General features: G+C 40.3%; 2 protein-coding genes across 2 annotated transcripts; both read right to left on the reverse strand.

Moving 5' to 3' along the window:
- Positions 1–3,645: 3,645 nt before the first annotated feature.
- Positions 3,646–5,843, reverse strand: LOC102703608 (NAC domain-containing protein 46). The gene is made up of 3 exons (XM_040527167.1): positions 5,684–5,843; positions 5,273–5,586; positions 3,646–4,579 (listed from the first exon to the last, which is right to left on the reverse strand). Exons 1-3 carry the CDS (start codon positions 5,841–5,843, stop codon positions 4,070–4,072), a joined length of 984 nt encoding a protein of 327 aa, XP_040383101.1. The 3' UTR covers positions 3,646–4,069.
- Positions 5,844–12,672: 6,829 nt separating this feature from the next.
- LOC102703892 (2-hydroxy-palmitic acid dioxygenase MPO1-like) lies at positions 12,673–14,286 on the reverse strand. Its single transcript, XM_040526867.1, has 3 exons — positions 13,830–14,286; positions 13,672–13,740; positions 12,673–13,217 (listed from the first exon to the last, which is right to left on the reverse strand). Exons 1-3 carry the CDS (start codon positions 14,280–14,282, stop codon positions 13,101–13,103), a joined length of 639 nt encoding a protein of 212 aa, XP_040382801.1. The 5' UTR covers positions 14,283–14,286; the 3' UTR covers positions 12,673–13,100.
- Between the last annotated feature and the right edge of the window lie 509 nt (positions 14,287–14,795).

Consider the following 14,795-nt stretch of genomic DNA (forward strand, 5'->3'; position numbering starts at 1 on the left):
AATGACACCAAATCCAGGTTGGTGATGGGGTAAAGAAAGCAAATGGTTCTTTTCTCTCTCTCGTCTTTTTTTCCCTGAGGTATGTGATAGTCAAGGTCCTGGTTTGTTTACTATAGGACAATCATCTTAAAGTCATTTGGACTCTGGGTTGGAAATTTATAGTGAATATAAGAAAGGAGGGGGGAAGAGGGCCATTAAGTGTTATGTTTTGTAGGTAACTAGTCTGGTACACTGATGAGGTGTGCCAATTTGATGTGTTGTTTAGCAGGCCAGCACAAGGGGTTTAATAGTTGATCTCTATTGGCTATTTATCTGAAAATGTTTGAAACTAAAGATTTAATTAGATCAAACTATGAATGAGCAGTGCAATCTTTTTTTTTGGGTAAACACTACTAGTGCTGGTTTGCTATACATGCAATGCCTTGAACCCATGCCTATTTATAGTTGCTATTTTTGGTTTTATGCTTGAATGAAGGACTAAATAGTTGAACATAGTCAGGACAATTTATAAATTGTGAATGTCTTGTAGAATACCAAGTCATTGCTCCAGTGAGATGTAGGATGTGTCAGGTCATTAAATATTTGCTTTTCAAAAGACAAGATAGAAAGAGAGATGAATATGATTGCAGCCTTTTACAGTGAACAGTGTTAATGTTTGCAGATATTACTCACCTGACTAGCTGAGTTTTGAGTAGCATAAATATGCATGCCACGATTAGAAGCAAAAATAGATGCTGTAAAGAATATACCGATTACATAAATAAAAATCGCACAGCATTGAAATTATCATGTCATATAATTTCATCCCCCTTCCTTGACAGTTGACAGTTCCTGTTTACTGTTTAACACAGTAATCAGAACTGTTGTTTGTATTAATGTTGTCAAGCTAATGTCACAAGAAATTAACAAACAATATCATGTCGTTTAAACAACTAACATTTTGCTAAAGAACTGATATATATGCTAATATTTCTGTGATCTGTCTTTAATTTTTAACTTTTGCTGGGATTATTTATATGTGAGCCCGATTTCAGTTTCTTTAACATCATTTAAAAGTTCTGAAAGTGAAGGATTTTCACTGATAAAAAATAAAAATGTATGGAATGATATAAAATGTAATCAAGTAAAGAAGAATTTGTAAAAACAATACCTCTTGTGTTCCATCTAGAAGGTTCATATATAACCAATGTTTCTTAAGTATACAACTGAAATAGGGAGGGCAGAAAAGATCACCAGTTGCATAAACAAATAGAGCGGTAGATAGTCCTTTTTATCGGTCTTATGTTCCAGTTACCATGCGAAAATTTCCGCATGTTCTCTCTTTCTCGCTGGAGTTCAACCTGCTTTTTTTTTAAACAAGTGCAGGAGCTCTGCCTCATTCCTAACAGAATGAATAAGAGAACAAACTGCCAACCCAATCACATATGCATTTTCGGTAGCTCTTCGCTAGTTCTTTGACCGTGGTATCTTAACCAGAAAGCCCAATGGTTTCTGATATCACTGCACTGCAGCAGTAATATGTGGTGACAGAAGAAAACAAGGGCCAGTGATCTCTACATTGGCAGTTACAGTGATGAACTAATAGTTGATGATATTTCCCCACTGCCTTCCTGTGAAGATGCACAACCTCTTAAATGGCACCAGATGGGTGGTCTCCTCCGATTACCTTTCCTTGCGGTATGTCTTATTCAGCTCAATATCCTACAGGGCCAGCACTTTTAAAGCACGCATATAACTCAAGGCTTTGTATTGAAAGCGGTCCAAACTGGAAAAGCTGTTAGCGCCCCACTGATGCACTGAAGGCTGTCATAATACTTCAACTATTGAGTAATTCAGTGTGTGAACATTACCGCAAATCGTTTGATCTGTCGATGTAGATGGGCAAAGATGGATGATCTATGCATATGCTCTATACAGATGCATGAAGACAGGCACACAATACTTTTTGGCCTGGGTGATCGATCAGTTCCAGTAAAACGCCAGGGGTGTTATCTTGACTTCTTCCATGTAACATGCCAACACCATGCATGCCTGCACCTTGCAGGTCCTGAATCTGCACTGGTATAACCCTTCGATCTCTTAGTATTGTTTTCTGACAGTCCTTTGCTTCTGCTATGCATAAATTACCTAGGTTCTGATGTTATGTCTATACTATACATGTTGTAACCTGACTTCTCTAGGAATTCGGAGCAGGAAAGCTTTCCGGAAATTTATGAGTAAAGTAAAGCATGCATATGCAGTGGTGTCAGTGTGTTAGTTTCCTCACTGTTGTGGCCAGGTCCAACCAATTTGACCTAATTAGAATGTTGGACGTAGACATTAGGTCCAATAACCATGAGGTTTGACAGTAAAGCAACGTCGGCATGAAGATTGCTTCCATCATTTGCCTAATTCCAGGACACTGTTAGCTACAGATGATTTACGGATCATAATTAATGTATTCACTTGTAAGTACTATATGGTTATTAACTGCTGATCGTTTTCGACATGAGAGACAAAATGTTAGGTGGCGGAGGTGGTTCTTTCGTGCAAGCCTCTGGTTATGGCTTCCTTTGCTCGCGCATGTGCTGTCATGTAAATTGTAATGTTCTGATGTATGTAATTTTGCTCTTTTATCCAGAGGCAGCACATGATTGAATGAAACCCAACAGCAAGCTGACATCAATGATTTCCTACGGTTAGGTTAGGAGATTAAGACAGGACACAAGAAAGACAAAATTCTCACCTTGCAGAAGACAGGTGGTTTTATTTCCCTCAATTACCATCTTTTAGACACATTTGGTAAAAAGCACACTGATAATTTATCATTTTGCAGATCAACAGGAGGATGAAAGGAGACTAATTGATTAGTGGCCGACCTTAGGGATATGTAATATTGGTTTTATTATGCTTTTGATTATGATTATCATGAGGCGACTTGTTTTACTTTATAAGCTGAACACTAAACTGAATGCGTGATACAGTACCTTCAAAACACATTTTCTTTGGTATTAAAATCAAATCAGGTAAAATCATGGTCTAACTGCTTCTGCTATCATGGCAGCTTCATTTTAGTATGGATACACGGTTGCTATATTTTTGTTGCAGCAATATACATGCAGGGATTATATGATTAGCCAGGGAATGTCCAACTTGACTTCAGTTGCCCTCGGTCACAGGTAGAAATTGACATGTCCAATCATTAATCCATCCATTATATTATTGATTACAAAGAGCTGTCCTTTTCAAGTTTCAAATCATTATGGTTTAAGACTTAATTTGACATCAATCATGTTGGATGCGAAACTCAAGATCGTTGAGATCCACACGGCTTGCAGGATAACTTGAGAACAAGTCATGGAAATATCGACACGTGACATGGATATATCAGACCTGACCTCCCATGTTTTCATGATTGATGACGAAATTAGCAATAACTAATCCCATCATTATCTTTTATCTTTTAGTCCTTGCAAGTTGAATTTTCTTATACTTATACGAGTGATGCAATACAGTAGTGCTAGAAGAGAAGAACAAGCAACTGAATCTCAGAAGCAAGTGGAGAATGCTGATATTTGACAAACGTGGAATAAACAAACCTATCCATCAGGATCGATCGTATCCTCGTAGGTACGTATACATAATTAAATATACGTTGGTTCTTATTACAAGAGTTACAAAGTTCCTAATTCTTGCTGTGTATATGAATGTTTTACATGAATATTGGGAGCTATAGAGATCATTGAACATTATGCTTCAATAATTGGTAATATATTTCACAACAGTTTATACTACCAGTCAATTATTTAGTACAAGTACAGTGCAAGCACTCCCCCTTATCTAGAGGAGTATTGAGATCATATAGGATTGTGTACGTAAATGAGTAGAGCTCTGCATTCGTACCAACTGCCGTGTCAACCTAATGTTCTTTACACGCATGAATATGTATATTCTACATGCAAATGATTTTTTTACGTATAATTGCTAATGACTTGCATGCATGTCCTCTGTTCAGGAAAAGCATGCATGTTTTGCACCTACACTGGGTTTACGCCTTACTGCACATCGAGTGGAGTGGAATATACGTAATTCAGAAGTTCCAGAAGTAGCGCTCATCGAGGAATGAGCCAACTGAATTCGACGGTGAGGCCTGCTGCTGCTGGTAGTCCATCCGGCCGCCGTAGATGTCGCCGAACTCCACCAGCTCCGGCAGGTCATCTGACGGTGACGCGCAGGTCAGGTGGCCATGCGTGATGTGGACCAACTGGTCGGCATTGCTGCTGAGAAGCCAGGACGACGACGGCGAGGCGCACAGTGAACTGATCATGGGAGGCTCCTGATCTCGTGCCGTGCTATGGTCGTCATCCTCCTCGTGGTCGCCGCCGTATCTCGTAGCAGCCCGACCACCGCCGCCGGAGCGGCAGCTCGGTGGTGGCCCTGACGGCGGCTGCGCCACCGCCGGAAGGAAGTGCTTCTGTGCCGCCGCCGCCGCCGCCGCCGTCGTCGTCGTCTCCGCCTCCTGCTCCATTTCCAGGCTAGTGCAGTACTGGTCACTTGGAGGCTTCTTCATGAACACCCTGCAGATCACCCACTCGCCGCCCTGCTGCATCAAGTAAACATGTTAAAAACATCCCCGGCTACTCTTGTATCATTTTCTTGGCATTGATACACTAAAATGTATAATATGTATGAACGTCTCATATGGTTTCTAAAACTAGTTATTTTGCTATCAGAATACTACTAATATATATCACATTTTGAAATTTATCAAGAACTAACTATCGAAAACTCAAACTACATCACATATTCATACTATCTTCATATATTTGGCACAGTTGGCTTTTATGCTTATGTTTAGCCATTTATCTTATTAAAAATATAATTATTAATTATTTTATTATGATTTGATTTATTATTAAAAACTTTAAAATAACTTATAATTTTGCATATTTGAAAAAAAATTGAACAAGACAAACGACAAACATAGGTATGAAAGTTAATAACGTCAAATAAAAAAAGAAGAATATATTATTCATCAGGTTTGCTAGTTGTCAATCGTTTGAAAAGTTTTAAATGTTTTGTTAATTAGGTTTGTTTGAAGATCTGTGCTTGTTGCCTACGCGCTAATTTGTTTAGTTCCTTTTGTTACCGTTCGATTCAATCCAACGTCACATAAAATCGATTGATAGATCAGTTTTTTTAAAGCGGTTGACTAATAAGGTGACCCCTTGATTCATACATGAGAACAAATCGATGAAATATGAAAAAGATTGAGATGATTTTAATTACGTGCCTGAGCTCGTCTGGGGAGGTTGCCACCGGGTGCCCTAGAGTACTCGTGCATCACCCAGCTCGTCTTGTGGCCTCTCGGAGCCCTGCCGCCGTAGAACACCAGCGTCTTCTTCGTCCCTACGAGCTGGCCGCTGCCGTTCCCGGCGTACACGCCCTTGTCCTTCCCCGTCGACTTCCAGTACCCGCCGGCCGTCGCGCGGCGGACGCGCGCGCCCGACGTCGGGTGCTTGCTGCTCCGCATGCAGAAGAAGTAGCAGCACTCGCCGCCGCCGCCCCCTCCTTCTCCTCCTCCGGTGCTCGCCGCCGACGAGTTGGCTGCGCTCACATGCATGGTCGAGAGAATTGAACTACATATGGGCGACACGCAGCAACATGAATGATCGATCATAGCTATGGCCTATAGGAGCCTAACATGGCAGGTCCCATGGGTCGGAGGCGTAGAGGTCGACGTCGCGGATGGCGGCGCAGGTGAAGGCGGCGTCCATGGCCTTCCTGGCGAGGTAGTAGCCGACGAGCTCCTCGTCGGTCGGGAAGAACCGGAACCCCGCCGGCAACCGCTGCTCCTCCGCCATTATACTGATCATGTTCATTAATTCATGGACGAATCCGCGAAAAACCAAGACATCTAGCTTATAACCTGAAACGAAGGTGCATCGATCAGAGCAGTTTATATGCTGCGGACTCGTGGCCAAGAAGAACTTACCCACAGTGAGATTGATCCGGAGGATTAAATAGATCGATCGATAGGTCGCGGGCAGCTTGAGCTAACTAGCTAATTGTGTACTAATACAACAACGTAATTCTTACTGTGTGAGAAGGAATTCAAGTCGAGGCGTGCGCCGTTTAATTTATACTGCTAGCTAGGGCAAACTCTCTTACTATAGCTAGCCAGTTTGCGTGCACGTACGAATTAAGCCGTCCTGCCGGCACCACGCGACGCGACAGAGGGAGCCGATGTGGGTTTGAAGATCTCCGTTTATATATTTGTTTTCTATACTACTTTTAAATATCTCTGACACCTATTGTTTTCTATATTTTCTTTTACAAATTCTCTCATGTTATTTTCTAATATTATGGAATAGTCCATATTTAATTTGATGTTACTATAACAGATAAACAAATTCTATGACATTTTGTAATATGTTTCCATTGAAAAGCATGTGTATGTTGCCAGTAAAATATAAGTATCTTTTGAGTTGGGCACTAGTGGAGCCGAGCTAGATGAGAAGATATATAATAGTTTATCTCTTTTTAAATATAAGTATTTATATGGTTTAGATTTTCTTTCATGATATAAACATTTTAGCTAGCAAGGTTATTTGAACCCTGAAACACTTCGTTATTCAATTACCCTTAACCACCCTTTCACCAACCACCTTTCCTCGTTTATTAAGAGGCAAAATATTTCCTTTTTAACCTTCATCTTAGTTACTACTCCCTCTAATGTTTTTATTTGACGGCGTTGATTTTTGGTGTACATTTGACTATTTGTCTTATTCAATATTTTTGTGTAAATATACAAATTGTAAGTCACTCTTAAAGTTTCTTTAGTAACAAATGAAATCCTAAAAAATAGTTTATAATTATTTTTTAAAAAAACAAATAGTCAAGGACGTCAAATAGAAAATAAAGGGAGTAGCAATTTAGAAATGTTTGTATTGTGAAATGGAGGGAGTAGATAATAGCTATATGTACATGTGCATGGTATAGGAACTGTGGTCTCTTGCAAAAGTGAACCGATAGGGTTGTGAAAATTTCAAGAGCATTGTTCCATCCTTGAGGAGGTATCTTGAGAAGGATGGTAAAATTGCTCAAATTTCAAACAAGAAACAATGGAAATTGTGTAGCGTGTGCAATCTTATGGACTATCAAGCATCCCATTAAATTTTGTAAGTACTTTTTGTAAGAGAGAGAGAGAGAGAAAAGGCATTACAAATCATTTTCAGTTTGCATGTATTTAATACGGATTTGTACTTAAATGCATATACTAGTCTCACCTATTGCCATCTTCAGACCTCTTTTATTTTCAATTCTCAATAACTGAAACAATAGGTTGCATGTTCATTTTGCATGCAGAGGCAAGGATGACTGAAGGTATTTTGTTGTTAAACAAAAAATATACCTTCTCCCTGAAAAAAAGAATATATAAACATCCTATTAGAATTATTTTCAACATTTTTAGTTTTTTAAACTTTAAAACTAAATACTTCCAAAACTATTCTCATTTATATACCTTTTGGGCACACTATCCCACTTGCAGTGACCAAATAGAGCTGTTTGGTAATGTTATTAGCTCATTCCAGTGATATTACGTGGCAGAAAAATACTACCACGTTAGGCGAGGTGGCATGTCCAAAAGGTTCAAAATAAGTTTTGAGGAAATTTATTTTAAAATTAAAAATAACAAGGTTCAAAAATAATAAAAATTCTCACTATTATTCCTATATCAAGAGGTGTTGAAATGGAGATTTTCTATCTCTTTTAGACACAAAGATAAGGGGACTGATGATAAACCGTGTTCACTTGAGTCCTATCCTTGTTTGAGGAGCTGGAAGTCTGAAAAATAACGCGTGAGTATTCAGCCAGTGAGATTGCTCTAATTATTAGTGATTTTTTGGATTTTGTAGTCTTAGTACCAGAAGGCGCTCATTTGTGCTATTTGAGGGAGCTAAAATATCACCAAGAGACTACCTATTTAACTTGTCATGCCATTACACAATAAAATTGCTATTTATGAGTCCTACGTGGTTGGGCCCACAAGTCATTCTCGTGGTTGTTAGGATTTCTAGAGTATGGGTAGAGAGTCTGTTGAATTACTTATCAATTTAGAGATGAAATCTTTTGATATGAATGGCTAAATTAAGATTTGCAGAGTTAAATTTTAACCATTTTTGAATATGCTCTTAGAGATTCTAAGAGTATATATATAGTTGCTAGAAACTCCATAAACATGTCCTGCTCATGGAAAATTTTTTGCATCGTTACCTAGGTCATGAACTTATGATAGGCTCACCTTGCAACAATGCAAGTTGATCTATATATTCATATATAAAATACAATCATATCGGTAGAAACAAAAGGTTAAGAGTTGTATGTCAAACACATTTGTTTTAAAGCTATAGTATATAAAATATAATTATATTTCTAGAAATTGAAGGTAAAAGTTTATCGAATACAATTCTATTTTAAATATCTACTGTGTGTAATTTACAGTTGTATCCATAGAAATAAAAGCTAAGATTTATAGATTAAATCCAAATAAAATTTCAAATTTAGATGCATAAAGTTGCATGAGAAAACCCGCAGTTGAAACCAAAACACATTAATCGATGTATGGATTTATTATGGAATATTGGAGTTCCCTAGCTATGCCCGCATCACACGTCATCAATGTGAAAAGGTGGGCACAATATTTTTTTTGCCATTTCTATAATCAGGGTATGTATTTTTGTTGATTTATCCTCCAATATATCATGTGTTTTTAGTTGAGATTTCCTAATGATGATATTGCACTATATATTACAAAATTGTTCCGAAATACTACCCACCCCTATAACAGAAAAAATATGATATTTTTTTTGTATATTTTTCTTAAAGTCAACAAGAAGCACAGTTCTGCAGCTAAAATATACTAGCTATGACCGGGGTATAGGTCTAAGAAATGTTGTCAAATTGTAATACTATAATACTATGAACAATATTTTTTATAAAAGATCTCCTCATATGATTTTTTTCATATATCAAAAGACAGCTCTATAGATATGGTCAAAATCAAAACAGTTATTATTGTATAGGATTGGAAGTATATATTAGCTTAGGGTGTTTTAATAAGGGTGGGTGATTGCTTGATTTTTTAATGAAAAAAAATCAAACGACATATTTACAAACAAGAAATAATTTAGGAAAAAATATATGTATTCTTAGTGAACTAAAAGTTAATGCTGAATAATAAACATTGGTTAAAAATCCTAAAATCGACCTTTTAAAGTTGAATTTTAAATTTTGGTTTATAATAATAAGAAGAAACCAAAAGATTGTTTAGACGGCCAATCATTCAGAATTTCTAATTGATATGATCGAGAGCCAGGACGCAGGAAATTAGCACAGCACACAAAACTAGCATATCATTCCTTGCAAGTTGCAAGTCACCACATTGGCCATATAGGACTCTCCTATCTCCAGGATAGAGGGAGCGAGACCACGCCAACCGTACGTATCACTGCATGTCCACGTCAGTGACATCATCAAGGGGAATGTATAGTAGCAGGCCCAGTGGAATTCCTCGACACTTTTTAAAAAAAAAACATCACATCGAATGTTTTGATATTTAAATAGAGTATTAAATATACATAAATAAAAAATTAATTGTGCCGTTAGGAAAAAATTCTGAGACAAATATTTTAAGCCTAATTAGTTCATGATTAGTGATAAGTGCTACAGTAACCCACATGCACTAATGATGGATTAATTAGGTTCAAAAGATTCGTCTCGCGATTTTCAGACGAGCTATAAATCATTTTTTTTATCCATACCTAAAACCCCTTCCGACATCCGATCAAACATGAGACGTGATAACCCAAAATTTTCTTTTCGCCCACTAAACGGGGCCTTAATTTAGTACTACATAGGTATCAAATTGCTAGCTACCAATCTCATACTACAACTGTCCGTAATAACTTTATTTTTTGATTTATGTGCCTAAAGTTTGACCATTCGTCTTATTTGAAAAATTTATAGAAAAACTTATAAAATTAGTCACGCATAGAGTAGTATTCATGTTTTATCATCTAGTAGCAACAAAAATATTAATCGCAAAATAATTTTAAATAAGATGAAGAGTCAAAACATTATATCTAAAAACTAAAAAATAAACTTATTTTGGAACGGAGGTACAGAGCAAGCAGCATCGGAACCCGAAACACTGGAAGGGGCCAATGATAATGTTTTTTAAAAAATGACCAGTGATACAATAAATACAGTAGAGCTCTGCAGAGTTTAGGCTTTAGGGTAAGGCGAACCCTGTGCTCGCCCCAAACCTGGCTCAGTCCGTGAAAACAAGTCAAAATACTCTGTACATACTAAAATATAAGTATTTTCACTATATAAATATTGCTTCGCAACATAAGTATTTTTAGCATCATTCATATCACATCTTACTCCAACCTATCATCCACCGATTTATTTATTTATTAAATACAAATTTTAATGTTTATTATTAAACATAAACCATGCTAGAACTTATTTCCAAAATATGTACCAGGTTTCATTGAGGTCGGCGGAACCAGCGTGGCCAAATGGTGCAGATTTTAGAAATAAGATAAAGAACGGTTTTTAGAAAATAACTAATTAATATGTGTCTTTAATAAAAAATTCTTCTCCGCCTATATTCATTTCACGTTCACCGAGGAACACTAAAATTTTGAAATTATAATGTCTACCGAATAATCTAGCTTTCTATGTAGGAGTGTCGCGTGTCGAGGGAATCCAGATTCTCTGACTTTAGAGACTAAAGGTAGCGGCACACATTATTATGATTTTAGGGTATTTTCAACTGTCCGATCGAACAAATAGTGATTTGGTACTGTGTAAATGGCGGTTTGCATTGTTGCTACAATAACAACTATAAAACCGTTGTTGCTATAATAGCAGCTATGGAATCATTATTCTGTATTATAGCTTCACACACATTTATTGTGCGCCTCTGCCCTAAGCCTCTAAGCATTCACAATGCACCTACGTGGTGAGTGGTCTCAGCTCACCACGTAGGTGGATTGCTTACTTAGAGGAGAGAGGTGTGAGGAAGCGTGGCTCTACCAAGAAGCTCGTGGTCTTTGCCAGCCACGAATGGTTTTGACAGATAACGTGCTAAGCCACTCATGAGGAACTGTATTGGTCGAGTTTCTTTTTCCGCCGTAGCCTGCAGTGGGAGCCTAGGAGGAGCCAAGGTAAGGGGCGCGTCGCTAGCCGAGGAGGAGGACAGGGGTGTGGTGCCATCGCCCAAGCTCCACCGGTCACAACTACCTTCGTCGGTTGCCACCTTTTTTGCCTCTGCCAGCCGCCAAGAAGCCTCCACCGCCCCGAGAAGCCTCTGCCTCTGTCGGCCGCCCCGCCTCTGCTGCCCTGAGAAGCCTCCACTGGTAGTGCCCGCCTACGCTAGTCGCGAGGCGTCTTCCCGTCGCCGCCGCCAAGCCATGGAGACCGTTGAGCTCATTCCGTCGTCATAGCGAGCCGTCTTGTGTCGTCGCTGGATCTAATGTTTAGGAAAGGAGATGAAAGAGTGGAGAGAGAGAGAGTAGACTAGAGGAGGCCGTAGTGGATAGGGGAGGAGAGAGAGAGACGTGGGTGGGTAGGAAAGTGGAGCAGTCAGGTGAGAGCCTAAGAAAAGCTACAGCGTGGGCCCATACAAGAATATATGCACTATGAAGACAATGGCCTCAAGTCTGGTTAATCCTAGTTGGACCATGAAACCACTTGCTAAGGCTAGGGATGGCAACGGGGCGGGTCAGGGGCGGGTTGGACAGGAACGGACCTGAAATCGCCACCCGAATTCTATACCCGGACCCGATTGGAGAAACGGGTAGAATTTAATCCTCGTACCCGACCGGACCGGGTACCCGCAACCCGATCGGGTGACCCGCTCACCCGCATCGAGTAATATCTCACTTTTATCAACATAATAAATAAAAGACAATGATGAATTCAGCTTGAACAAAAATTGAATATTTCATGGATGATCCATCAATCCATCATTCGGAATACATAATAATCAAGATCCACCACTCGCCGGTTTCTGTACCTTGCTCCTGATCGGCTTAGGATTGGGTTTTTGCATATTTTATGGACTGTAGTTTAAGGGATTATAGTCTAATATACCCCCGTCAGGTCCCCATGGGTAGGACTCAATACCCGGCCTCTCACCCGCACATATGCGGGGCGCTGGACCCGATTACCCACGGGTCAAAATTCATACCCGACCATGTATCCATAGGGACGGGTACCCACCAGGGACCCGAACCCATAGGTGGAATTACCAACCCAAGCTAAGGCTTTGTACAGTGTGAACCGTCTAAAGACACAGGATCCGGATCCATGTCGGGGTGGTTGGCAAATGGCAGTGAAAGTCACGAGAGCCACGGGCTCTAGAGCAATGTGCTGCAGTGAAACACCCAAATGGGCCAAAGATCTCGAAGTTGAGATTTCGCAAGGACGTAGATTCATCCTACAAGCCCACCCAGCCCGAGACCCTCCGATTCGTCGCAAAAGCAAAACTGGGCTTCATTTCTCATTTCATCACCACCGCATGTGGGTGCCGACAGGACTGTGATTCTGTTGTGTATTACTGAATTCGGAGCCCATGGTAAAAAAAAAAAAAAAGAAGAAGAAAAGACAGAGGTCAGCAAGAACTCATATTATGAAATCACCCAAAAAAAAAAGAAGTTACTGATGAATAGGGTTTTTACATAGTGGTACCGCACCAGCTAATTGATTTACATACACATCGATCACTCATACAGACAAGACGATACAATCAGAAAATTCAGAACGAATGCTGGAATGAGATCGAGAGGAATGCAGCTAGAGTTCCTCGGTTGTCTAACGAAATGCTCTGCAGAAGAATTATCAGCTACTATATGTGAACATTTGGCGCGGCAAATCTGAATATGTATCTGTCTGCACCTTTGTTCCTAGCAATCGGCAGTGGAAGCTTCAAACAAAACTGCATGACTAAATGAACAGCGTGATGGAAGGAAACATGATGCTAATGCTCTCTAGTGCATGTATAACGAAGATTGCTCTCGTAGCTGGAACTGATTCTGGGTCAAAATCAATCAGGTGACCTTCCTGTGCTCGAGGTGTCTGCTCTCCCTGAGATAAGTCTCTAGCTTTTTGTCCACATTCTTGCTGAATCCAGGGTATGGCTCATAGCCAAACTGCTTGTTGAGTATCTGTGAACACGAGAGAGTTGATCACCATCACATATCAGTTCAACCCAATTCATTTCCTGGCAGATCCATGCATTTACTTTCATATCTGTACATCAAGAAAAGGATGGATCAACTGTTCCAAAAGGTAAGTCCATGATGCCATTATACAAGAACAATTGCCCTTAACTGTTAATCTGTTACCGAATACTCTCTTCGGTCACCAAAAAAAAAAGTGGTTTTAATCTTTTAGACATCAACAATATTTAACACAACCACTAAATACAACTTCGATCACTAATTTCTTCCCGGGACACCCTAATTTCTCTTACTTTGAATGTCTACGAAGTTGATAAATTCATCATACATGATGGCTCCTTCGGAGCGCAGGAATTGTACAGGATTTTCACAAGAATTAGTTCAGTTGAAGTGAAATTCGTTCAAAAAAAATCCTCCTTCCAATGGAATGGATGCTCACCTGCAACAAGATGAGGAACGGCTCCATCAAGAACACCTCGGGGAGGTCACTCACACCTGGCCCTCTCCTCTGCAGCAAGCAGCAGATCATTCAGCGAAGCGAATCAGCAGCGGCGTCAAAAAGGAGAGGAGGGCGGAAGGAGGAAGAAGCTAGCTTGCCTCGAAGAGGCCATGGCCGAGGAACTGCCACGTCCAGCAGAAGAGCTGCGTGGGGAGCGCGACCTTGCAGGCGAGCGCGAGGCCGAGGCAGGCGGCGAGGGCGCGGCTGGCGGCCCATCCGGCGAGGAGGAGGATGCCCGCGAGCGAGCCGGCGCGGCGGTCGGCGGCGACGTAGGCGGCGGCGTAGGCGAGGGCGAGCGCGAGCGCCGGGTCGAGAGGCGGCGGGGACGGCAGGAAGTGGAGGAGGAGGAGGTTGGTGAAGAGGATGGGCCAGGCGAGCAGCGCGTGCGCCGCGGCGTTGACCGGGTGCCGGTGCTGCGACCGGAAGAAGGCGAACTGCGCCTCCAGGTCCAGCACCCCGCGCCGCCCCTTCGCCGCCGCCGCCGCCATGGACGACGACCACCTCCCGGAATCGAGGATCCGAAGAAGGCACGGCGAAGAGGAGGGCTCCATTTTCCTTTTCTTTATTGGATACCTTTATATAGGCCATGTGATTCAGGCCAACTTATAAAAGTTTTTCTTAAAAACATCACATTAAGTATTTAAACATTTAAATTAAACATTAAATATAGATAAAAATAAAAAATAATTGCACACTTATAAGGAATATCGTGAGATGAATTTTTTGAGTGTAATTAGTCCATAATTAGCCATAAGTACTGTAGTTTAATTAGGTTCAAAAGATTCGTCTCGTGGTTTTCAAGCTAGCTGTGAAATTCGTTTTTTCGTTCGTATCCGAAAACTCCTTCCGACATCTGGTTAAACGTTCGACGTGACCCTTTAGATAAAAATTTTTAACAACTAAACAACGCCTCACTCGACGATACCTTTGCAATACTACTGCTCACTTAAACATGTGAGCCACTTAAACACATGGCTGCTTGACTTTGTATGGTCGGTGTGAAACTAAACATAGATATAGAGATCCCTATTATACTATTATGCTATATGATAATAATCAATAGA

The sequence above is a fragment of the Oryza brachyantha genome, chromosome 8, assembly GCF_000231095.2.
Source record: "Oryza brachyantha chromosome 8, ObraRS2, whole genome shotgun sequence".
In the NCBI taxonomy this organism is placed as follows: domain Eukaryota; kingdom Viridiplantae; phylum Streptophyta; class Magnoliopsida; order Poales; family Poaceae; genus Oryza; species Oryza brachyantha.

Bases quoted from the DNA above. Each gene is read 5' to 3' on its own strand.
- LOC102703892 (XM_040526867.1), bottom strand. From the start codon at position 14,282: ATGGAGCCCTCCTCTTCGCCGTGCCTTCTTCGGATCCTCGATTCCGGG. The intron at 13,741-13,829 runs GCAAGCTAGCTT...TGCTTGCTGCAG, and splicing joins TCGGCCATGGCCTCTTCGAG to AGGAGAGGGCCAGGTGTGAG. The intron at 13,218-13,671 runs GTGAGCATCCAT...TCGTGTTCACAG, and splicing joins CGTTCCTCATCTTGTTGCAG to ATACTCAACAAGCAGTTTGG.
- LOC102703608 (XM_040527167.1), bottom strand. From the start codon at position 5,843: ATGGCGGAGGAGCAGCGGTTGCCGGCGGGGTTCCGGTTCTTCCCGACC. The intron at 5,587-5,683 runs GTTAGGCTCCTA...ATGTGAGCGCAG, and splicing joins CGACCCATGGGACCTGCCAT to CCAACTCGTCGGCGGCGAGC. The intron at 4,580-5,272 runs GCACGTAATTAA...TTGATGCAGCAG, and splicing joins ACCTCCCCAGACGAGCTCAG to GGCGGCGAGTGGGTGATCTG.